Here is a 24,673-nt window from a genome sequence, read left to right as displayed (position 1 = left end):
ATATACTGCGGCCGCTCTGTGCCAGATCACGTACCTAGTACATGACCTGACACTTCCGGGACTGGGGTTGGCGCGTCACCTGCAACCCACTCCTGCTGTGATCACACACAGCAGGGAGACCAGACCGTGAACTCGATGTCTGCCAGCACTCACCGATTACACAGGACACATGCAAAATGACAATCTGCCTATGTAAACAAGGCAGATTGTTATTCTGTCAGAAGGGAAGGCACAGATCCTGTGTTCCTGCTAAGCAGGAACACGGATATTTGCCTTTCCCTAGCCAAAGCACCTCCCCTACAGTGACTAAGCACAACCTAGGCACACAGTTAACCCTTTGATTGCCATGGATGTTAACCCCTTTCCCAGCCAGTGTCATTAGTACAGTGACAGTGCATATTTTTTTAGCACTTATTACTGTATTAGTGTCACTGGTCCCAAAAAAGTGTCAGGTTTTCGATTTGTCTGCGGCAATATCGCATCCATTACTAGTAAAAAAATAAAATAAAACATGTCCCATAGTTTGTAGACGCTATAACTTTTGTGCAAACCAATCAATATACGCTTATTGGGATTTTTTACCAAAAATATGTAACAGAATATATACTGGCCTAAATTGATGAAAAAAAAATGATGTTTGGGTACAGTGTCGCATGACCACCAAATGTCAGTTAAAAATAACGCAGTGCCGTCTTGCAAAAAATGGCCTGGTCATGAAGGGGGTAAAACCTTCCGGTGCTCAAGTGGTGAAAATAAAAAAGTTGGGACACTGTAAAATCTACATAGAAACAAAATGCGAGGACTTGCAAATCTCCTAAACACATATTTTATTCAAAATAGAAAATATATAACATGTTTAAAAATAGAAAATGCACTATTTTTAAGAAAAAAAAAATAATGTAATTATGAAATTGGTGACAGCAACAAGTCTCAAAAAAGTTGGGACAGAGCAACAAAAACCTGGCAAAGTACAACCCCAATTCCAAAAAGGAGGGACATGACTAGGTTTACCATGGTGCAGCATCCCTTCTTCTATTAACAACACTGTAAATGTCTGGGAACTGAGGAGAACAATTGGTGGAGATCTGGGAGAGGAACGTTGCCCCATTCTTGCCCGATATAGGAATTTAACTGTTCAACAGTCCTGGATCGCCTTTGTTGTATTTTTCGTTTTAAGATGTGCTAAATATTGTCCACTGGTGAAAGGTCTGGACTGAAAGCAGGCCAGTTAAAGGAGAAACACAGACAAAGCTCGCTTGGCTGTACTTCTCATGTGGATCACAGGATTGCAGTTCATTCTGCACTCCTGTGACCCGTTTTCAGCTAACAGCGGGCTGATGCTACGGGGCTGGTCCAGGTGAAGGAGGAGGAGGAGGAGCACTGGTGGGGACCCCAGAAGAGGAAGATTAGAGCTGCTCTGTGCAAAACCATTGCAAAGAGCAGGTAAGTAGAACATGTTTGTTATTTATATAAAAAAAAAAAATTGTAGGTTTACAAGTTTTACACTTACTTTAATCATAGAGCAGGGGGAAGCTGGGTGGGGTATTCTCTGTTCAGTTGGGACAATAAGGTTGATTTGGAGACGCACCAGTGGCTGGAATGTTTACAGTGAAGCGATTTGCTGGGGAACAGAGCGACTACTGTAAGCGCCACATTTAAAGGGTAAGCTCACGTTTACTGCAGTTGCAGATTAAGGGATGTCTGCAGATAAACGCAATCTGGGCAGTTCTGACCAAAATTGAATAATGCCCTTGCCCATGACATCAGACTGAAGAACTCCTCGGCATTGCTAAGAGAGGCCCAGCTATCACTCTTCACCTTCTCTATCACAGCAGTCAGCTCTTTTTCTGACTCAAACCCCCTCACATGTGTTTCTGTATCAGTATTATGGTTGCCCTCAAAAGGACCAGTTGTATCTGTAAGACCCCTTTCACACCAGGCCGCCCGTGCGTTAGTGTTAAAGTGCCGCTTGTTTTAGCAGCGTTTTTCATCTGCTAGCAGGGTGCTTTTAACCCCCAAGGGGTTAAAAACGCCCGTCTTGCGGTGCTTCGAAAGCACTGCCCATTCATTGCCGTGGGCAGGGCATTTTGAGAGCAGTGTACACAGCGCTCCCAAACATGCTGATTGCAGGACTTTTTCTAATGTCCCACAAGCGCACCGTCCCCAGTGCGAAAGCACTTTTGGGCGCTTTACAGGCGCTATTTCTATCGCTAAAATGCCTGAAATCTGCCTCTGTGTGAAAGGGGTCTAAGGCTTCATTCACACCTGAGCGTTCTGGAATTGTGGCAAAACGCAGGACTCGTCTGCGATGCCATTACTCCATAAATCGTGCTGCAAACCGCAATGTGTAACGCTGCTGCCCAAAAGAAGCTCCTGCTCTCTTTCTTAAACACCGCAATTGAGGTGCCATTAATAAGTTATGGCATCGCAAACACATCCTGCATTTTGCCACGATTCTGGTATGGCAAGCAGAATCGCCCACGATTCCAGAACGTCTAGGAGTTAATGGAGCCTTAGACTAGATGTCCAGAGCACAACACCCCCTATTACATCAGAAATCAAGAGTCCCCCCCCCCCCCTTCTTGTGCTGCTGCTGGGAAGTAAAAAGTGCAGAGTCTGGAGGAGGACCAGTGGGGGGCTGGATTCAGGGGAGGTGGAGACAAGGAGGGGTGCTGTGGCTACCTGGGAGGAGCAGGATCTGTAAGAGGAGTTCTGTCTTCCTCTCTGCTGCCGATTGCTTAGAGGGCAGGGCTGAGGCAAGCCTCTCCTTAGCTGCATGGAGAAGCGCAGGATCTGCCCATGGAGTTCTGTTATTCTCTCAACTGCTGAGGGGGTGCTGCAGGACAGGTGAAAGGGCCACATGAAATCCGACTCGGCGGGCCACATTCGGCCTCGTGTTTGGCACACATGTCCTGGGAGTTTTACAGTCAGGCTTCAGGAGGTACAAAAACAGCCAACACTTATAGCAAGGACATCATTCAACTTTGGTCAAAGCTGCAGAGTTTGATTTTATCTACATCTACCTGTATAGGCGGTTTTGTGGTGAAGGCGAACTAACCCTTTAAACCTCTCGTTACGCTGCAATCGCCGCCTCCATTTCAGGGCTCAGCTCCGCCCCCAATCTCAGGTTTCCAGGTGAAGTACATATTAAGTAGAGTACAGGGATGTACACACAGATATCATCACCCCCAGTGGCTGTACTTCTGATCTATATAGTCATGATTGATTTCCCACATCTGTCTGTCTGTCTGTGTCCAGAATAAGCTGCAGAGAGAAGCTCCATGCCGGATATTGTGTTCAGATCTGCACCCCGGCCATGGATGTTTATGTTGTAGAAGTGGAGGAGGCGGGGCTCGGCGTGTTTGATCTCACTCACTCACCTCAGGGTAGGTGTGCAGGGGGTAGGTGCCCTCACAGACATGGTGGCAGGACGAGCTGTCCCCCAGAGCGGTGTCCATGGAGCCCAGAGCCCCCCAGCTACAAAACAGCAACAACGCTGCGCTGCAAAACATCCGTGATGCCGCCATCTTTCTCCTCTCAATCGCTTCCGGATACTGCAGCCGCGTCCTGACGCCAAGCACGCCGCTTGCGTTGGTCGGTGTCATCAGGGCGCGACGGATAGCGGATACCGGAAGCGGATGTGGATATCCAGCGTGGAACGCAAAGTAGCACTACAAACATCATGGACAGGTTCATCATCAGAAACCCCAAACCGCAGGCCCGGGACGAGAAGGGTCCAGCTGTGAAAAAGAAAGGCTCCATGGGCCAGGCCACCCTGCACTCCTTGAAGGTGAATATTAATGGTGACAGGCACGCCTGCTAAACCTGTGTTATTATCTAAAAAAAAAAAAAGTCTGCATGCCTGGGTGTAATAAATGCCTTGTTCACATTGGCTTCAGCTTGTATGTTATCTGTGGGGACGTACAAGTCCCTATCTGTGTTCACAGCAGCTTTGTTCAATAGTTTTAATCCTTTCACTGCCAGAACCGGTTTTGCATTCTTTTTTTGCACACGTTTAAAAACAATTTTAGGCCAGATTAGTTAAAACCCCCAAACGTATATTTATTGAAAGCAGAGACCCTGGAGAATAAAACGGTGGTAAGGTCCACTTTTTGCATGTCACACGATATTTGAACATTGGTTTATCAGGTGCAAATTTTCAGTAAAAAAAAACAAAACACTAAAGTTAGTTTTGGGGCACATAAATGCAATATATCACAAAAAAAAAAAAAAAAAAAAGGTGCACCAAGTAAATTGATACTCGGCATAGCTTCAGTCAGTTCTGCAAAAAACTATATCTGCTGACTTTTAATAAAGGGACACTCACCGCTCCAGGGATTCCGCACTATCCCCACCCAGCCTGATTCTTCACCACCTTCTTGCAGCTTCACAGCCGGCTGCCCACTGCACATGTGCGAGCTGCGCTGCACTTTATGAAAAGTCCTACAGTCTTCTGGGACCTGTGATGAGTCCCAAAAGGTTGCTAGAGGGGAGAACCTCTGCTCAGGTCACCAAGGGAATCCAAGCAGAAGTGTGAGAGGATACCTGTAAAAACAGGTGACTGGAGTGCGCAGCCACGGGAGCAGTCATGCTGTGACCGAGCTCTGCACACCTCTGGCTACAAAACTAGCTATAATCAGCGCAGGAGGACCAGGACCAACCGGAGAAATCAGACTCGACCTCCTCCCCCTGGGCAGACTCCTTCTCCCAAGATGGCGCCGGGTAAGCAGGACACATGAGGTGGCCGGAGCAATGAACAGCCCAGCTCACCACATAATGAAGATTCTTCTCCCAGATAGGGCTGGGAGATTTTCCCCCCCAAAAAAATCTGCGATTATTTTATTTTATTTTTTTTTATTTTATTATATTGTATACAGTGATGTAGTGTCTCAGTATACAGTGATGATCACTGTATACTGAGACACTACATCACTGTATACTGACTATTGCACTGATGGATTGTCCTCTGTCAGTGTGTGTGTGTGTGTACTGATCACACCCACTATGACACACTGCCATCCATACAGCCAGAACTCACCCTCCCTTCTCTCTCTCTCCAGCCTGGGACTGTCCCTGTGATCCCTGGTCCCTGTACAGGAGTCACCCACCCCCCTCCTCCTCCTGACATCACAGCCCTCCGATACACAGCACTCCACCAACAGATCTAAGCCTCGCCCACTACCCCGCCTACCCACCCATGCACAGCGTCCGGCCTCGCGGACTAGGCCGAAGCCATGGCCTCTCCTGAAAAATCGTGCCTGCAGCTCCTCAGAATCGGCGCGGTCCTGGTGAAAAAAAAAAAAAAAGAAAATCTAAAACATCAATTTGATCTCTCAACTCGATTCAAGATTCAAATCGATTTTTTTTCCCCAGCCCTACTCCCATTGCAGATATACGGGAACCCTTCTCCTCCCAGTCATCAGGGGAACATGAGGTGTCCCTGTCTCCCAGAGCGCCCCTGGAACTCCCAGAGCAGGCAGGCTCACCTCAGTTAGAATTCTTACCACTCCATGGTTGGATCACTCTCCAGTTAGATTATCCCTTTCAGACCTGTGGAAAAAGCCATAACCCTCCCCGTGGCATATCAGTGCAACAGAGATAGAAGGGGATATACGCTAATTTCTTCGGGAGAATTTGTCTTTGCCATGTCCCTGATTATAAATTGGGCAACCCACAAGGCCACTATTCGTGGTAAGTTATTACAAATAACAGCCAGACTCAAACGATCCTGAGACAGTACAATTATACAACAAGAGATGGAATTGAATGACCTACTATCTGAACAAAGAGCGTCACCACTCATAGATATTAGGCATAAAATTAATGGGACCAGACTGGCATTAAACTTTTGTGTCTCACCACTCAGGCAGAAAAGTGTATACGGTGGTTAAGACACAGATATTACACGATGGGGGACAAACCCACCACGCTATTGGCACGAAAACTAGTTCCCCGCCCCCACACACCAGCATTAGACTAAACAACGGGCAGTTGGGTCAGAACCCAAAATGCATTATTACAGAACTTACCAAGTTTTACTCCAAATTGTACAGCGACCCAGCGAAAGAGGGACAAGGTAAAATGGAGGAGTTTTTCAATAATATTTCCTTGCCCAAATTGACACAAGAACACTCGGAACTAATGGACAAAGAATTCTCAGAAATAGAAATGGGACAGGCTATAAAAAGTTTGAACCCCTCAAAAGCCCCGGGCCCAGATGGGTTTTCAGGACAATACTACAGGAAATTTCAAGAGGTCTTAACCCCGCATCTCTGTACATTTTTTTTATGCAATCAGACAGGGCACAGATCTTCCAGCACAGGAACACACAGCGTATATACACGCAATACCGAAACTGAGAAAGTCCACGCAAAGCCCGTGATCCTATCGCCCAATCTCGTAGATAAATACAGATTTAAAAATTATGACAAAAATCCTGGCGGATAGATTGAACTAATTTCTTGCAAAATATATCCATCCAGACCAGGCGGGCTTTGTTCCTGGGTGCCAAGCGACAGACCAAACTAGAAGAGTCATAGACCTAATTTCGGCAATTCACTCCGACTGGGATGGGAAAGGACCAAGACAGGGAATGTTGCTATCCCTGGACATACACAAAGCATTAAATTCCTTGTCTTGGGATTACCTTCTTTTGTCCTGGCCCAGCTGGGTTTCGGATCAAACTTTATGTCCACATTCCGAGTCCTCTACAGCTCCCCAACAGCAGCTTTAATGACAAAGGGCTACTTTTCGAACCCCATTGCCATTCAAAGGGGGCCGTGTCAAGGATGCCCACTGTCCCCGTTACTCTTTGTCCTGGCCCTAGAACCGCTAGCAGTAAAAATTCGTACCTTCATTGATATTTGAGGAATAGAATGTGGTAATAGTGAACATAAATGCATCCTTTTTTGTGGACGACATTTTGATGTTGGTTTCATCCCCTATCACCACCCTCCCCAACTTATACTCCATACTCAAGCCATTCTCCATAATCTCGGGTCTGAAAATAAACCATGATAAGTCACAGGCTATGAACCTTTCACTGGAGGAAAGCACACTCTCCACCCTTAAACATTCCTATAACTTCATATGGCAGGCAGAAGCTCTCTCATATTTGGGCATTAATCTCATCCCGTCATGGAGCACATTATATTCACATAATTATCCTACATTATTTAAATGCATAGGGGGTCGATCTGGCCAGGTGGCTGCTCCACCCGCCGTCGTGGTTTGGCAGACTGCATTCAGTGAAGATGAATGTACTTCCAAAAGTGCTAAATCTCTTCCACCCGCTACCAGTGGCACTGGTCCGATCGGACTTGAGGATATTTCAGACTAAACTTCTATCTTTTATCTGGGGAGGTAAGAGGCCTAGGGTGAACAAGCATAAGTTATTTACTCCCAAGAGAAGAGGTGAGCTGGGGGTCCCAGACTTACAAAAATATTACTATGCAGCACAGTTGGGCCCATGTAGCCAGATTCCACAGTACGCAGCCCCACCCAATCTGGATGCAGATATAGGCCTGTGCCTGTCGGAAGAGATCAATTTCCTCTATCCTTTAGCTATCGCCCAAGGAAAGGCCCCCAATTTTATGCCCAGCTCTCTCCACCTCTGTGAACATTTAGGACAGATTGACGAACTCTCATAAATTTTAATCCAAGCATACCCCACTGGCTCCTATTATTGGAAACGAGAACTTCACCCCAGGCCTCACCCCCAGAACATTTGAATGGTGAACTAACAAAGGGCTGTTGCGTATAGCAGACCTATGCGATCATGAGGGAATATTGACAAGAAGTGTACTAGTAGAGAAATACAAAATGCAGACCTCAGAGTTCTTCAGATATACGCAGATAACACACTTCTTGAATACCATATCGCAGAATTCTGATATAACTACTATGTCCCCTATGGAATATTTGTGTCAGAAGTTTGATAAAATCAAGGGACACATCTCTGAAAATTTACACTGTTTTGACGAACTCCTCCGTAAAGCTAGAGTATATGGCAAGATGGGAAGCAGACCTCCAGGAAAGTATAGAGCTGGAAGAATATCATACAATAGCCCAAGGGGCCTCAAAATCCATCATAAACACATCTATGATAGAAGCAAATTATAATGTAATACTAAGATGGTACATGGTCCCGGCAAGGCTGGCTACCTTTGTCCCGGGGGCGTCTCCCTTATCTTTTCTGTGGATGCGGACAGGAGGGAACGATGCACCATGTGTGGTGGCAGTGCCCTAAGGTGAGGCGGTACTGGATTAGGGTGTATAACTTTATTTACACTCTCACCCAAGTAAACCTTATCAAGTCCCCGAGACAGGCACTGCTAGGTTGTAAGGTGGAGTCAGTGTTGAAATCCCAGAGGCATGTCATAGCGTTTATATTCATAGCAGCAAAAATTATAATAGCGAAAACTTGGAAATCTGCAGTAGTATGACATCAAGCTTAAACGATAGAATGCATATGTTCGAGAAAATCTGGGACCCATGGGTCCGGTATCTGATGGGGGACCCCCGATCTATGCCAGGGTAGAGCGGCCTCAGGGTGGCAGGAATTGGAGAGCGGGGTCATTCTTCTCCTTCTTCCTTTCTTCTCTTGTTCTTTATCCTTTCTCTCTTTAACCCTATATGAACTCTGATATAAAATAATGAGGGTCATCTTACATACTCCCTGACACGCCTAGATTGGGGACTACTCCCTAGCTAGGGTCCTCAATCGGGAAGCCAAGGGAAGGGATCTCTTCATTTGAAGGGTTAGACTCCTTTCAAGGAAATATCAGATGGATACAGTATCAGCAATATCTGTATATTACTGAGTGTCATAAGCTGATCGTTAATTTGAACTTATGTGAGATAATGGTTTATTAGTCAAAAATACATGAAGATTGAGAAGCATTTTGATAGTTACATTTGGAATAACAATCAAATACAGGGGTCACCCCATAGAGATATGGAAAATACCAACAATATACCAACAATATCTGCAGCAAAGACCTCAAATTGAAGGAACGTACATTAAAAGAGATGATTTTCTGATCTGCAAATGTTTGGATTACAAACGTATGCTTATATTTGATACTTTACATATTCATTACAAACACTTTTGTACTGTTGTGAAAATTCAAATAAATTATTGACAATAAATAAATAAATACATACATAAAAAACAGGGGACTGCTCCCTTCTCAAAAAAAAAAAAAAAAAAAGAATTTTTAAGTATGAGGAGGGGGGGGGGGAGCAGAACTTCTCCTTTTGGGTAAAATTCCGCTTTAGGCTTTAAAATTATGCACATCTGCAAAATAATGATGAACTTCACTACACTATATTTTCCTTTTAGAGCTCTTTCACGCGGGCGGTCCGCCCAATGGACTCCGCTTTGCTCAGCGGGGATCGATCCGCTGATCCCCCACTGAGCAGGCGGATGACAGGTCTGTCTCCGCTCACTGTGCTGAGATGGACCTGTTAGAGTCCTGCTCTCCTCTATGGGGAGATCGGATGAAAACGGACCGCCTGTCTGTTTTCATCCAATCCGCCATACAGATGGAAAATGGGGTCTCCATCTGTCTGGATTTCACGGACAGGATCAGATCAGATAGCAGCTTGGTTGAATGGAGCATTTGAGTAGGTCCACCTGAAAAACTGATAGGCGGAACTGATCTGAAAGCCCGTGTGAAAGGGGCCTGCAGGTCATCAATTTAGAGTTGGTCATGAATAATGGCCCTAGAATTTTTGCTCTCTAACATGTGTGGCAATATATATGTACGACAAGCAACGTTTATGTGCATTTATGTTCGTATGTGCATGCATGTGGGGGTGGGGCAGGTCCAAAATATTTTAGCTTGCGCAAGCTAGTGCTTGGATGTAACTTTATTTTTTGACCATTTTTTTTTGCTTTCAGTAAAACTTCCATTATATCACATAGGGGACTAAAAGTATAATATTTTAAGACAGGTTCTCTTTAATGAGACATCAGAGGTCTACTTTTTATATAATTATTGCTTACTAATTATGCTAGGTGCCTTCTACCTTGTTGTTGTCTTTTAGCGGGTGGTGGTGCTGGAAGATATAAAGAGATGGAAATGTATTCTGGAGCTACCCAGCCAGACTAAAGAGAATCTCCTGGAAGCCTTATCACAGCTGAAGAAGAAAATTCCCTCAGAAGAAGTAATACGAACAACAAAAATCGGTAAACCCTGTAACTGACGGTGCTTATTTGACAAGATGCAAGTCCTAGGATCATTGTAAAGTAGTCACACATAAGTGTTTTGCAACAATGGGCTTCTCGTGTGCCCTCTTACGAGCTGTAAAAACATATACATGGTATTCTTTAACCACTTGCCTACAGGGCACTTACACCCCCTTCCTGCCCAGGCCATTTTTCAGCTTTCAGCACTGTCTCACTTTGAATGACAATTGTGCGGTCGTGCTAGACTTATCCAAACAAATTTTTTTTATAATTTTCTTCACACAAATAGAGCTTTCTTTTGGTGGCATTAATCACTGCTGGGCTTTTTATTTTTTACGCAAAAAAAAAAAACCAAACATTTTGAAAAAAAAAAAATGTTTTTTACTTTTTTTCTGTCAGTAAATTTTGTAACTAAGTAATTTTTCGCCTTCACTAATGTGCGCTGATGAGGCGGCACTGAAGGGCACTGATAGGCTGAACTGGTGGGCATTGATGAGGTGGCACTAATGAGGAGGCACTAATATGCCGCACTTATGGGCACTGTTAGGTGGCACTGATGAGCACTGTTAGATGGCACTGATGGGCAATGTTAGGTGGCACTGATGAGCACTGATAGGCAGCACTGGTGGGCACTGATAGGCGTCATGGATAGGTGGTACTGATGGGTGGCACTGATGGGCATTGATTGACAGCAGTGATGGAGATTGATGGGCACTGATAGGCAGCACTGGTGGGCACTGATAGGCGTCACGTATAGGTGGTACTGATGGGCATTGATTGACAGCAGTGATGGACATTGATGGGCAGCACTGATAGGCTGCTGTCAGTGTGAGGCGAGGAGCGCCGATTACCGGCACTTCCTTGTTTACATGTGACCGGCTGTGATTGGACACAGCCGATCACATGGTTAAAGAGCCGCGGACGCGGCTCTTTACAGAGATCAGGGTCGCGCCATGTCCTAGCAATACGGCGCAGGTGCGCAAGAGTGGCCGTTTTGGGACGCTGTCATATGACGTCGTCCCAGAACGAGAGCCGTACCTCCCGCTGTCATTTGACAGTGGGCGGACGGCAAGCAGTTAATGACCAGAAGAACCATTTTTTTTGTTTCTTCTAAAAAAGATTATTTGCTGCTATGATTCCCAAATGGGAAGACATCCAAATCATTCCCTTATTAGACAGGAAGTGAGGAGAATCTTTTCAGTGGTGACACACTTGAATGTTACAACCCCTGTCAGGTTTTTGTTGCTTACTTGAATAGATTTTTTTTTTTTACTTCCTGTGCCCTGATATAAGGGGCTTGAGAAGAGATGCAGACAGCAATTAAAACCTCAGTGTCAGTTCTAACACTTCTCACTTTTTATTAAATGTAAAAAAAAAAAGTTTTGGCCTAAGTTCCATCTTAAACATTTTGATTACTGTTAGGCTAGTCATAGACAGACAGATATCCCTCCAAGATGTCTACCTCTTATTTGTAGTGCTGGGGCCTGCCATTGTTGCTCAGACTGAAGCAGTGTCTGTATCTGTCTCTTCCTTTCCTCTACTTATTGGGAGCCAGTATGCACAGAGACATATTCGCTGTTGTCTCTTAGGTGGACCCCTAAATGGCCAAATCTTACTGAAGACCTAACACCTTGGGATGGGATTGAGCCATGTATGGCCAACCTATAGGTGTTTTTGTTATGTTTTTGCCTCTACAGGTTTGTTTTATGTGTTGGGAAAAAAAGGACAAGTCATCCCTTTTCTATCCTGCAGCACCACTTCACTTCTCTGCTATTTCTGATAAAAGGACATTGACACTGGCAATAAGAATTTTTTCTTTAGAGAGGTTCTGTGTAGAGGTCGACCGATATATCGGCCAATATTTGGCTTTTTTTACTTAATCGGTATCAGCCGATTGTGCTGATAAAAAAAGCCGATTCAGCGGGACTTGCAAATGACTTCTGTAATAGAAGTCAATTGCAAGTTGTCTGAAGTTTTCTTCTCTCCTCCTCTGGGCAGCCTGCCAAGTCTGATAAGAAGATACATTGTATCTCTTTCAGGTTCTTTTATCAATAGACTGAACTCCGTGGAGAAGTTTTCAGTTTAACCATTTAAAGACTAAATCTTTTCTGACACTTGTTGCTTACAAGTAAAAATCCTGTATTTTCTGCTAGAAAATCACTTAGAACCCCCAAACATTATATATTTTTTTTTAGCAGAGACCCTAGGGAATAAAATAGCGGTTGTTTCAATATTTTATGTCACACGGTATTTGCGCAGCGGTCTTTCAAACGCAATTTTTTTTTTAAAAAAATACACTAATGAAATAAAAAAAAAAAAAAAAAAGCAGTAAAGTTAGCCCATTTTTTTTCGTCCAAAAGTTTTGATTACCTGTTTTTGTGTATTTAATATTTAAGATATAGTTATTTTCTTTTAATCTTAATTTTACATACAAGTTAAATGATTGAAGGTTTGTTTTGTTTAATAAATGTTTAAATATAAAAAAATTTCTGTATCACTTATTACTTAAGGCTGCTTTCACACTGGAGCGGGCATGCGTTGACGGTAAAACGCTGTTAATTTTAGCGGCGCTTTACCATAATTTTAGCGGCGCTATTCGGCTGCTAGCGGGGCGCTTATAACCCAGCTAGCGGCCGAAGAAGGGGTTAAATGCGCCCCTGAATCGCTGCTGCCGAAACGCTTTGCAGGCACTTCGGCAGCGGTGCGCATTCATTTCAATGGGCAGGAGTGGTGGAGGAGCGGTATACACACCACTCCAAAGATGCTGCTTGCAGGACTTTTTTTTAACATCCTGCCAGCGCATCGTCTCAGTGTGAAAGCACTCGGGCTTCCACACAGACTGCAGGGGAGCCGTTTTACAGGCGCTATTTTTAGCCCAAAAGAAACACCCCAGTGTGAAAGGGGTCTAACTGTTAGATTTTATGAGATGAAGGGAAAAAAAAAAAAAATCGGCCTAATATATGGGCCCAAAAAAATCGGCATCATATATCGGCCATCGGCCACCGCGATTTCTAAATATCGGCTTTGGCATCGGCCAGAGAAAAACCCATATCGGTCGACCTCTAGTTCTGTGCATTAAATGTGAAAACAGTACTATGAAATCCAATAGTAATGTAGCAAATAGGATTTTTTAAAACTCAAATCACATTGACTTTTATAAAAAAAATAGGTTATGTACTTTTGGGCCTTTTTTATTTGGTCACATGACCACCCAGCTCCCTTGACGTTTTTTCTTCCCCATACTGATGGCATCTGTTCAAAGAGGAGGGATGTTCTCTATTTGTGTGCACTGATTTCAGAAGTTGTAAACTGCTGTCCTGCAAAACAGGAGGGTTGGGAAGAGAGATGACTATGGAGATAAAGGCTTTTGTGTGTTGACACAGTGTTTCATCTCTAAGGACAGATATGCAATCTAAACACACCAGCATGAATCTGCTTCTGTGATTGGTGTGGTCAGAATGAAAGATCACCGGGTATTTCAGAGCAAATTTAACAAAAACAGCCTGAAAACACAGACACATATATTCTGATCTGAATTTTTGGGTGTAATATACACTTTGGGAGATGATTTGGCGCTGTATTTAAAGTGGAGCTCCAGGCTCCTTCAGAAAAAAGTAGTCAACAGCTACAAATACTGTACCTGCTGACTTTTAATATTTGGACTGCAAACATTAAAATTTAGTCTCGCTGGAGATGCGACGCTTGATCTACAAACACCTCATTGGGGATCCCAGCATAAGAAAAAAACTATTCCATCCAAGGGAGTGTATGAGGACACGGGGCCACACAATGAGACTGGAGGAGAAGCAGTTTAACTTTTAACTGTGCAGGGGGTTCTTCACTGTCAGGGCGATAAGGATGTGGGGGTGACTGCGGGGAGAATGGATATTTTTAAAAGAATCTTGAATGTATAGCTTAAAAAACACAACATACAGGGATATGGAAATTATTATAGACACTGACACACGTACACCTACACAGGTTGAACTGGATGGACTATTGTCTTTTTTTCAGCCTTTCCTACTATGTAACTATGTAGGACACTTGCCTGTCCAGGGATCCAGTGGTGTCTTCATCCGAGCTAATTTTTCAATTTGCTCTTGGGTGCTGCCACTGCCATTTCAACCCTACGGCTTCACAGCCGGTTCCCTACTGCACATGTGCGAAGCACGCTGCGCTTTGTAAATGGCCTGGGGGCGGGGGAAGGAAGAAGGGGGCCGGACTTCCAACTGAGTTTGCCACGGCAAAGTCAGCTGGAAGTGGAAAACTGTCAAAACCAGGTACCTGTTCTCCCCCCCGAAAGGTGCCAAATGGGTCAGCAGGGGGGTGGCAAACAAGCGGAGCTTCCCCTTTTGGGTGAAGCTCCGCTTTAAAGAGTAACTCCACTTTTGAGAAAAAACATTCCCCTCTGGGTGATCTATGTACATTACAAGGATTTTATCAAACTTTGTTGCAGATTCCTACCTTTTGTTACTCTGAAAAAGTCACTGTGTTTCTCTGTGTCCATGTGATAAGTGAATCTAATGGGGGTGATTTCATAATTATCAATCAGCTGTGCACCTGCAGGGCTCTAATGAGCAAAATTGCAGGGTCTGCATCTCTTTAGACTAGAGCTGCATGATTAATTGTTAAAGAATCAGATCGTGATCCCCCCCCCCCCCCCCCCCTTGCGATCTTAACAAAGCATTTTGCTGATTCTACACAGAGTTCTCTGCTCAGCTGACACCTGTCTTAAAAAAAAATAAAACGGGCAGCCTGCCAAGTTTATGACATTGCTTGGACAGAGATAAGGAGAAACATTGTAACATTTCATCCTTTTAGATCAAAATAATTAACTTCTATCTGTAAATGAGGGAAGTTTACCCACTTAAAGACTAACCCTTTTTCTGACACTTGTTATTTACAAGTTAAAATCAGTATTTTTTGCTAGAAAATTACTTAGAACCCCCAAACATTATATATATTTTTTTTTATCAGAGACCCTAGAGAATAAATTGGCAGTTGTTGCAATATTTTATGTCACACTGTATTTGCACAGCAGTCTTTCAAGCGCAATTTTTTTGGAATAAAACACACTTTAATGAATTAATAGAAAACTAAACAGTAAAGTTAGCCCAATTTTTTTGTGTAATGTGAAAGATGATGTTACGCCGCGAGAATCGTGATCTTTATTCTAAGCAAAAAAATTGTGATTCTCATTTTGGCCAGAATCGTGCAGCTCTTTAGATGTGATTTCCTATTGGGAGCATCTCACAAAAGATGACATTTTTGTTGCAGGGGATGCCAAAAATCTGACTTGTATCTTAGTGCAGACTTCTGGGGAAATCAGTAAACCATTCGCACATGCAGGAAATGACATATCTGGGGGGGGGGCGTTCTGTACACCATCTGTGCAGAGAATGATTCCAGGTTGCCATATTGCATTGCATTTTTACAGAAAATTACAGTGCTGCAGATTAAAAAGGAAAGGACATTTTTTATAATATTCAATTACAATATGACTTGTGTCGCAATTGTATACGCTATATTATTTTGTTTTTATTGCAATTTTTTTTCCCTACAAAAGTGGAGTTACCCTTTAAAAACAACTGATTGTGATATTGATTGTCTGAAATAGACGTATCTCTCAGCTGCAATCCAGTGTTGTATTTAACATCCGTGTAATGTTGTTTGTTATATGTGTCCTTCTTTCAGGCGAGGCAGTGGAGGGCCTGCAGACCCACTCTGATAATGAAGTATCTGAACTAGCTAAGGAAGTTTACTCACAATGGGAAACATTTTTAAGAGAAAACCGTTGCAAACCCACCATAGAAGTTAGAAGTGATGCTACTACAGAGAAACTACGTAGCAATGCAAGGCGAATGTTGTGTGAAGCCCTAGAAAAGGAGGTAAGGAACCATCATCTTCATAAAAATACAACCCCAATTCCAAAAAAGTTGAGACGCTGCGTAAAATCTACATAAAAATAGAATGCAATGATTTGCAAATCTCATAAACCCATATTTTATTCCAAATATAAAATAGAAAGCATATCAAATGTTTTTAAACTGAGAAAATTTACCAATGTAATAAAAAAATAGGGTCCTTTTGAAATTGGTGGCAGCAACACATCTCAAAAAAGTTGGGACAGAGCCATGTTTACCATGGTGTACCATCCCATCTTCCTTTAACAACACCCTGTAAATATCTGAGATCTGAAGAGACCAGATGCTGGCATTCTGTTCTTATGTAGATTTTACACAGCATCCCAACTTTTTTGGCATTGGGGTTGTATATGTAACCGCTCTATTTGCTGGTGTGTATATTGTAGCTCATAATGAAAGCTAGTGTATTGTATATTCACAGTCCAAAACTTTTGTTGCTTACCTAGAACCCAGCTCCAGCCAAACTTTTTCTCAGTAGAGTAGAGAAGGGTGAAATCTTTATTGCTGTCTGTGTTCACAACTCCCACCCATAGGGTCTTACTTTTACTATCAGTCCAGGAGATAGTGGGTGTCAAAAAGCACAGGACATGAGAAAAAAAATAACCTGACAGGAGGTGCTAACCTTTCTCTATGCTGGTTAATTATATAATATAAAAACAGTGACAGTTATGTCGGTTGGGCACAGGCATTGATACTCATCCATACTTTTTCTAGTATTTGATGCAAATAAGTTGCTACATGCTGTATCCAGAGCTAAAACAAAGTGTTAATGAGTATCAGCATTTGTATACACCTTTGAAATGGATATTTCTATACTGTGCTAGGACAGCTAACACGGAAGATTTGAAAAATAGGACAGTTCATAGCTGTGAATTCCTTGACTTGTCCACAAAATACCCGGAATCCTCTCAATGGATGTTGGATAAATGACACTAGTTCTTCAACCTATGAGACCTGCAGCTTTCATACCTGGAGGAGGCCAGAAGTACAGCAGAAGCTGCACTATCTGTCATTAATAAAACGATTGATTTTTAAAGTATAGAACCATGATCCAGAGATAGAGAGAGAGAGAGAGAGAGAGATATATATATATATATATATATATATATATATATATATATTAATATAATATAATATTATATATGTATATATATATATATATATATATATATATATATATATATATATATATATATATATATATATATATATATATATATATATATATATATATTTATATAGAGATATATCTCTGGATCACGGTTCTATACTTTAAAAATCAATCGTTTTATTGATGACAGATAGTGCAGCTTCTGCTGTACTTCCGGCCTCCTCCAGGTATGAAAGCTGCAGGTCTCATAGGTTGAAGAACTAGTGTCATTTATCCACCATCCATTGAGAGGATTCCGGGTATTTTGTGGACAAGTCAAGGAATTCACAGCTATGAACTGTCCTATTTTTCAAATCTTCCGTGTTAGCTGTCCTAGCACAGTATAGAAATATCCATTTCAAAGGTGTATACAAATGCTGATACTCATTAACACTTTGTTTTAGCTCTGGATACAGCATGTAGCAACTTATTTGCATCAAATACTAGAAAAAGTATGGATGAGTATCAATGCCTGTGCCCAACTGACATAACTGTCACTGTTTTGCACATTTCACACACTTCACCCTGGAACACTAGGGTAAAAGTGCTGAAATCTCACCACATGTATACGGCGAGGCTTGTCCTATAAAATCGGTTCTTAGAATACTGTTAAGTACAATAGCACTGCACATCATATGTGCTAGAAGAATTCCAGCTGCTACTGTTTTGCTGTCAGCCAATGCAAAAGTGCCAGAAATACCAAACCTTTTTAAATGGAAAAATTTAAACTATGTGAGGGAAAAAAGTATTTGATCCCCTGCTGATTTTGTACATTTGCCCACTGACAAAGAAATGATCAGTCAATGATTTTAATGGTAGGTTTATTTTAACAGTGAGAGACAGAATAACAACAAAAATATCCAGAAAAAACACATTTAAAAAAAGTTATAAACTGATTTGCATTTTAATGAGTGAAATAAGTATTTCATTTCCTATCAATCAGCAAGATTTCTGGCTCCCAGGTGTCTTCTGTACAGGTAACGAGCTGAGATGAGGAGCACTCCATTTAAAGGGAGTGCTCCTCATCTCAGCTTGTTACCTGTATAAAAGACACCCGTCCACAGAAACAATCAATCCGATTCCAATTCCTCCACCATGGTCAAGACCAAAGAGCTGTCCAAGGATGTCAGGGACAAGAGTTGGTGATTATTTGCAAATGGAAAAAAACACAAAATTACTGTCAATCTCCCTCGGTCTGGGGCTCCATGCAGGATCTCACCTCGTGGATTTGCAATGATCATTAAAACAATGGGGAATCATCCCAGAACTACACGGGAGAATCTTGTCAATGATCTCAAAACAGCTGGGACCATAGTCAGCAAGAAAAAAATTGGTAACACAATACGCCGTGAAGGACTGAAATCCTGCAGTGCCCGCAAGGTCCCTCTGCTCAAGAAAGCACATGTACAGGCCCGTCTGAAGTTTACTAATGAACATCTACATCATTTAGAGGCGAACTGGGTGAAAGTGTTGTGGTCAGATGAGACCAAAATCAAGCTCTTTGGCATCAATTCAACTCGCCATGTTTGGAGGAGGAGGAATGCTGCCTATGACCCCAAGAACACCATCCCCACCGTCAAACAAGGAGGTGGAAACATTATGCTTTGGGGATGTTTTTCTGCTAAGGGGACAGGACAACTTCACCGCATCAAAGGGATGATGGACGGGGCCATGTACCGTCAAATCTTTGGTGAGAACTAAGTACTAAGTCATGTTTTTCGAAGGGGTCAAATATTTATTTCACTCATTAAAATGCAAATCAATTTATAACTTTTTTGAAATGCGTTTTTCTGGATATTTTTGTTGTTATTCTGCCTCTTACTGTTAAAATAAACCTACCATTAACATTATAGACTGATCATTACTTTGTCAATGGGCAAACATATAAAATCAGCAGGGGATCAAATACATATTTCCCTCACTGTATATATTAAGTTACACAATAGGGTCCCACTTGTTATTGTTATATGCAGCCTTAACAAATCCGTAACTGCACATTGCTAGATATATTCTTAATGGATATCTAAACCTAAAAAAAAAAATTTGTTTCCAGAAACAACTGAAAGGGTAACTCCACTTTCGTGGGGAAAAAAAATAGCAAATAAAAAAACAACAACATAGCGTAAACAATTGCGACTATTAAAAATGACCTGTCCTTTTTCAATCTGTAGCTCTGTAAATTTCTGAAAATGCAATATGGCAACCTGGAGGTGTTCTGTAAACAGAATGCGTACAGAACGCTCCCCCAGAAACATAATTTCCTGCTTGTGTGATTGGCTTACTGATTTTCGCAGACGTCTACACTAAGATAGTCAGATTTCAGGCATTCCCTGTAACAAAAATTTTATTTTTGGTGAGATACTTTCAATAGGAAAACAAAGATTTGGGGGCGCACCCTAAAAGATGCATTAAAGATGGTGCAGCCATAAGACTATAAAACAGAACAAAATTTTACAGCGCACACATGCAAAAAATGACATATAAATCCTGCAAGGCTATTTAAAACACCTGAACATTATGGAGATTTGGTCACACTATATTGCTATATGGTGCTTAAGCCCACTTAGTGCAACAAAGTACCCCATTATTAGTGGGTCCTACGCTATCCATAGCATGGAAGATCCTGCTTCTCTGAACCATGGGAGAAATACACTCCTCTATATGGGAGAAATAAAGGACTCCTCCTATAACACAGGTGGACACTAATGAGAGGCAATGATGAGGGAGTGGGGTGCTCCTGCCCAAAAGAATTTCAATAGGAAATCCCATTTGGATAGCAGGCAGGCCCAGTGGCTTTCCTCATTAGAGTCCTGCAGGTGCACAGCTGATTGATAATTATGAAACCACTCCCATTAGATTCACTTGCCGCATGGACACAGAAAAACACACAGGACTTCTACAGAAAAACAAAAGGTAGGAATCTGCATCAAAGTTTGATAAAATCTTTGTAATGTACATAGGTCACCCAGAGGGGAATGTTTTTTCCTCAACAAAAGTGGAGTTACGCTTGAAATTTCTCCTTTCTTTCTCTCACTTCTTGTTATATCTTCAGGAGAAAAAAATTAAAATGTATCTAAACCCAAACCTTTTTTAGAGCCCCTGTGAGGTTTTATTGTTCTCTGGGGCTCCGTTAGTGAGATTTTCCCTCACTCCCTGTTCTGGGAGCAATCTTTTATCAGACATGAAGCGAGCAAAAATCTGTCACAGGGAAACGCCAAGAAAAGGCTCATAGAGGCTCTAGCATTGTTTTTGAAAAACAGCCTTACTGGCTAGATCATCAGATGAAAATAGAAGAAAGAAAGCCCAAAGGAAACTAATGCAGCAATGACATCTAAGAATTGGTAAGCTGCAATATTATAAATGTTTGCTTTTGGGTTTAATACTGCTTTAGGCCTCTTGCACATGATACTCCTGTATGAGTATCTACTTTTTCAGACGTTTTTTTTTTCCGCATGTATTTGTGTGAATTTCTGTGCATTTTCGCGTATATATGCGTTCGAAAACTTATACTCGCGTTCTGCACCATATGTAAATGGACATTTGCACACATGAGGTGTAAATTGCAGACAAAAAATAAGCAGATTTTTCTATAATTGTGTTTTGTTTTTTTTACTGAAGAATCACGGCACTTGTTAGAGGGTATATATACTTTAAATGTTCCTAATAGCAAACAGGGGTTTTAATCGTTGCTTACTGTATCCAAAACTAAAAGATTTACACAGCTTGCATCAAATGTACAGCTTTGTTTCGCATCCTACTTACACTTTCGTGGTGCTCCATTGCGCCCTGTGGTTCTTTTTGCTGGGCCCAATGTCACAACAGAACACAGCAGTGACATTGGGCTCAGAAAAAGGAGCCACGGCACAGAGCCAAGGATTTGGATATTACTGGAAGTGTTAAACATGAAATTTCTTTAGGTTGGCTGTAGTTTTTGAACAGGTAGCAGGTCAGGTAAGTATTATAATTATTATTAATAATAATAATAATATTATTCAGCACTTATATAGCGCCAACAGTTTGCTCAGCACTTTTCAACGTTGGAGCAAACAGTACAGTTACAATACAATTCAATACAGGAGGAATCCGGGGAAACCCTCTTCTAGTGCAGGTTCTACTTAGCTGCATTTTTTTAAGAATACGTTTTATTAGGTTTTTAAAGACAATCATATATACAGAAAAATACCAAGCAAGGGTTAGTACAGGAGGATCAACGAGACAAAAGGCCATTATCCTTATTGATGAAGCTACAAAGATCTATTACAGACAGTTATGACATTTCTTAACAAATATAAGGCGGCTTTCACACCGAGCCGCGGGGGGCGTCGGCGGTAAAGCGGTTCTATTTTAGCGCCGCTTTACCGCCGTTTTAGCGGCACTATTTGGCCGCTAGCGGGGCGATTTTAACCCCCCCGCTAGCGGCCGAAAAGGGGTTAAATCCGCCCGTTAAAACCACCCCGCTAGCGGCTGAAAAGGGGTTAAATGCCGGCGGCATAGCAGCGCTGCCCCATTGATTTCAATGGGGAGGAGCAGTGTGTTCACCGCTCCAAAGAAGCTGCTGGCAGGACTTTTTGTGACGCCCTGCCAGCGCACCGCTCCAGTGTGAAAGCCCTCGGGCTTTCACACTGGAGTGAATGGAGACGCTTTTTTCGGGCGCTATTTTTAGCGCTGTAGCGCCTGAAAAACGCTGGCAGTGTGAAAGGGGTCTAAAGGCAAATGTATCAGTGCAATGTGTCTTATGGCCCCATGGACATAGAGAATAGAGCACCCATCATCTCCATTACTTCAGGTGGTTAAAGTGGATGTAAACCCAATGTCATCCTTTCTAAAGTACTGCCATAGGGGTTATCTATAAGGATATACATGTCTCCTACATGTATCTTCACCTGTCAAATGTCTCCCCTCTGTCTGTTATGAGACCTGAAAACCTGCAGATTCTGTGGGTGGGTCTGTTGTCTGGAGCTCGGTGGGTGGAGTTGTGATGTCAGTAGACTCCCCGCCCACCTCTACACTCCCCTTGTCAATATGCATTTTTCTCCTGTGTATTTCTTACACTGAACTTCTGCTATGATCTCTAACATCCAGTGAAAAGACAGGAAAGTAACCACATGACTTCAGCATGCCAAATCATGCTGAGGTGTGTAACAGCCAATCCTTGCAGAACTGCTGAAGAAAGGAGTGGGAGGGAATTAAAAAATAATGCCTGTGTCTTAGGCTGTCACTTACAGCAAGGGGGGGTATTTGACAAAGTTTTTCTCAGTTTGTCAAGATTTTTCTCACTGAAAAAAAATAGGATTGCTCAGAGATGGATTAACTCTGTGTGGCAAGACTGGGCTCAAATGATAGGAAATCTTATACTCTACAGTATGATAAAAAAAAAATAATAATAATTTCGGGTTTACATCCACTTTAAGGAGAAAATAAATGAAAGAAAAGGATGGATAGAAGGAGGGTATCCAGTCAGAAGCCTGACCATTGAAGGGTTTGTAAACCTAAATTATGCTTTGCTGCCAGCCCCCCTATTTCAGGCTGCCATCCTGCATTGTATAAGTGTTTGTTAGAATCAATGCCTCTAAAAACTTTTTTTACTGCTATCTTCAGGCCGGTCATGTGACTCCCAGCCGCTCTGCTACTCCTATCCTTGGGCTACAGCGGGAGGAGCTGAGCTCTCCCTCTGACATCAGCCGGGAGTCACGTGACTGCCGAGCTGGCCGCTCTGCCCCTCTCGCTGTAGCCCTGGATTGGAATAGCAGAGTGTCTGGGAGTCACGTGAGAGGCCTGAAGATGCAGCACAAAAAGGTATTTAGAGGATTTGTTTCTAACAAACCCTTATACAGTGCAGGATGGCAGCTTAAAAGAGGGGCTGGCAAAAATGTGAAGTTTTTTTACTAACAGCAGCGGAAGGGGGCGTAGAGACAGCGACACAGACTTCCAAGCTGACAGGCAGGGAGGGGAGGGGGGAGAGGACAGGGAAGCGCAGAGAAGAGAGACCGGGGATGACAGACGCATGTAAACTGACCACAGTGTCAGGGCTCAGCAGCCATGGTAAACCGTGGTCAGTTTGCAGGGGGCGGGCAGAAACTGGCAGGATCAGCCAGGTTTTTTACAGTTTTTTTCAGAGGGGCAGGTTAGACAGCACAAGTAAGTCCAGTTTTAGTAAATCAACCCCAGAGACATGGATGGATGGGAGAGTTTGCTTTGCTTATGTAAAAATGAATTAAATAGTGTTTTTGGTTTGTGGTTCTCAGATGCAGTGAAGATCTGCTTTAATGTCCTTGTTAATGGCAGGAACAGATTATATGTGTAGCTGCATTTTTTTTTTTTTTTTTTTTGTGATTAATTAACGTTCATAACAGCATTTAGACTACCAAAGGTAAGTTGAAAGACTTTTAGGATTGCCTATGTATTAAAAAAAAAACTTTAATTTCTATAATAATAATTTTACATGACCCCAGACTGCCCTTTACACAAACTGAGCTGGGGGTGGCCAGGACTATCCTGCGGCTTACAAGTCATCCCAGTGTAAGGCTTTATGCAGATTGGTTGCATGTTATTGGCTGTTCCTAGCCATGGCAATGGAGAGCTTGGAATGCTGTATGCAGAGCCAGCTTTCATGGAGTGAAAGTGGCCAGGGCTGGACTAAAAGTTTGCCCATCAGAGGAGACTACAGTATTGTACATGCCTCCTCCTCACAATGGCATGTAGTTATTTAGTTCTTGTGGACACTGCTAAAGTAAAAGTGACAATGTCATTTCTCAAGAAACAGCCTAGCATTGTCACCCTCTAACAAGAAATGACATACAGCAGAGAGCTCTGGCAGAGTCAAAAGGGGGTTAACTTTTTATGCTAAACATATCCGTTTCCAACTCTTGTCTATAGGTGTCCTTTTTGGGATCGGTCAAATATGTGACCTTGATCAGTAAAATAAGAAAAAGTAGAGCTCACTATGTGTCTCTCTTTTTTTAATCAGGTTGGCGACTCTTTGGCTGAGTGTATTGAACGTGAGGTCTTCCACCAAAGTTCCCGTCTGATCAATGTTCACTACCGAAGGACGGTTCGCACTCTGGTGTTTGCTTTAAAGCACAAGCCAGAGATGCGATCACAAGTGAAGGATGGACACTTACCTGTCAATAAGTTAGTGCAGACTCATAAGAAGTAATATGCTGCAATCATAAGGCCTGAGCATGGCCTCAATTATCGTATTCAACAAACATCACTGACCAGATACATGTGGCTCTCAGGTGTCCTGCACACAGAATAGAACGATGATCTGATCAAGTTGAAATTTTTAATAATGAGATGAATTCCTAGCCAATGGACAATACATATGGAACTCCGTGTAATAATTGCAGATATTTATTTTTTTACTTTTTTAACATACAATAAAAATGCTGCTTCATCTTAAATAAA

General features: G+C 42.4%; 2 protein-coding genes across 2 annotated transcripts in view; one reads left to right on the top strand and one right to left on the bottom strand.

Moving 5' to 3' along the window:
- Positions 1-3,634, bottom strand: part of TMEM59 (transmembrane protein 59) — a 19,574-nt gene extending 15,940 nt beyond the window's left edge. Inside the window, exon 1 of the mRNA XM_073593481.1 lies at positions 3,381-3,634. Coding sequence (XP_073449582.1) covers positions 3,381-3,605 — 225 coding nt within the window. The 5' untranslated portion in view covers positions 3,606-3,634. The remainder of the gene's footprint in view (positions 1-3,380) is intronic.
- TCEANC2 (transcription elongation factor A N-terminal and central domain containing 2) lies at positions 3,591-24,673 on the top strand. Its single transcript, XM_073593482.1, has 4 exons — positions 3,591-3,790; positions 10,051-10,192; positions 15,887-16,080; positions 24,234-24,673. The coding sequence occupies exons 1-4, from the start codon at positions 3,683-3,685 to the stop codon at positions 24,420-24,422; spliced, it is 633 nt and encodes a 210-aa protein (XP_073449583.1). The 5' UTR covers positions 3,591-3,682; the 3' UTR covers positions 24,423-24,673.

Source organism: Aquarana catesbeiana, linkage group LG07 (assembly GCF_042186555.1).
Source record: "Aquarana catesbeiana isolate 2022-GZ linkage group LG07, ASM4218655v1, whole genome shotgun sequence".
Taxonomy (NCBI): domain Eukaryota; kingdom Metazoa; phylum Chordata; class Amphibia; order Anura; family Ranidae; genus Aquarana; species Aquarana catesbeiana.
The sequence above is the reverse complement of the archived record's forward strand: the minus strand, read 5'-3'. Positions and strand labels throughout refer to the sequence as shown.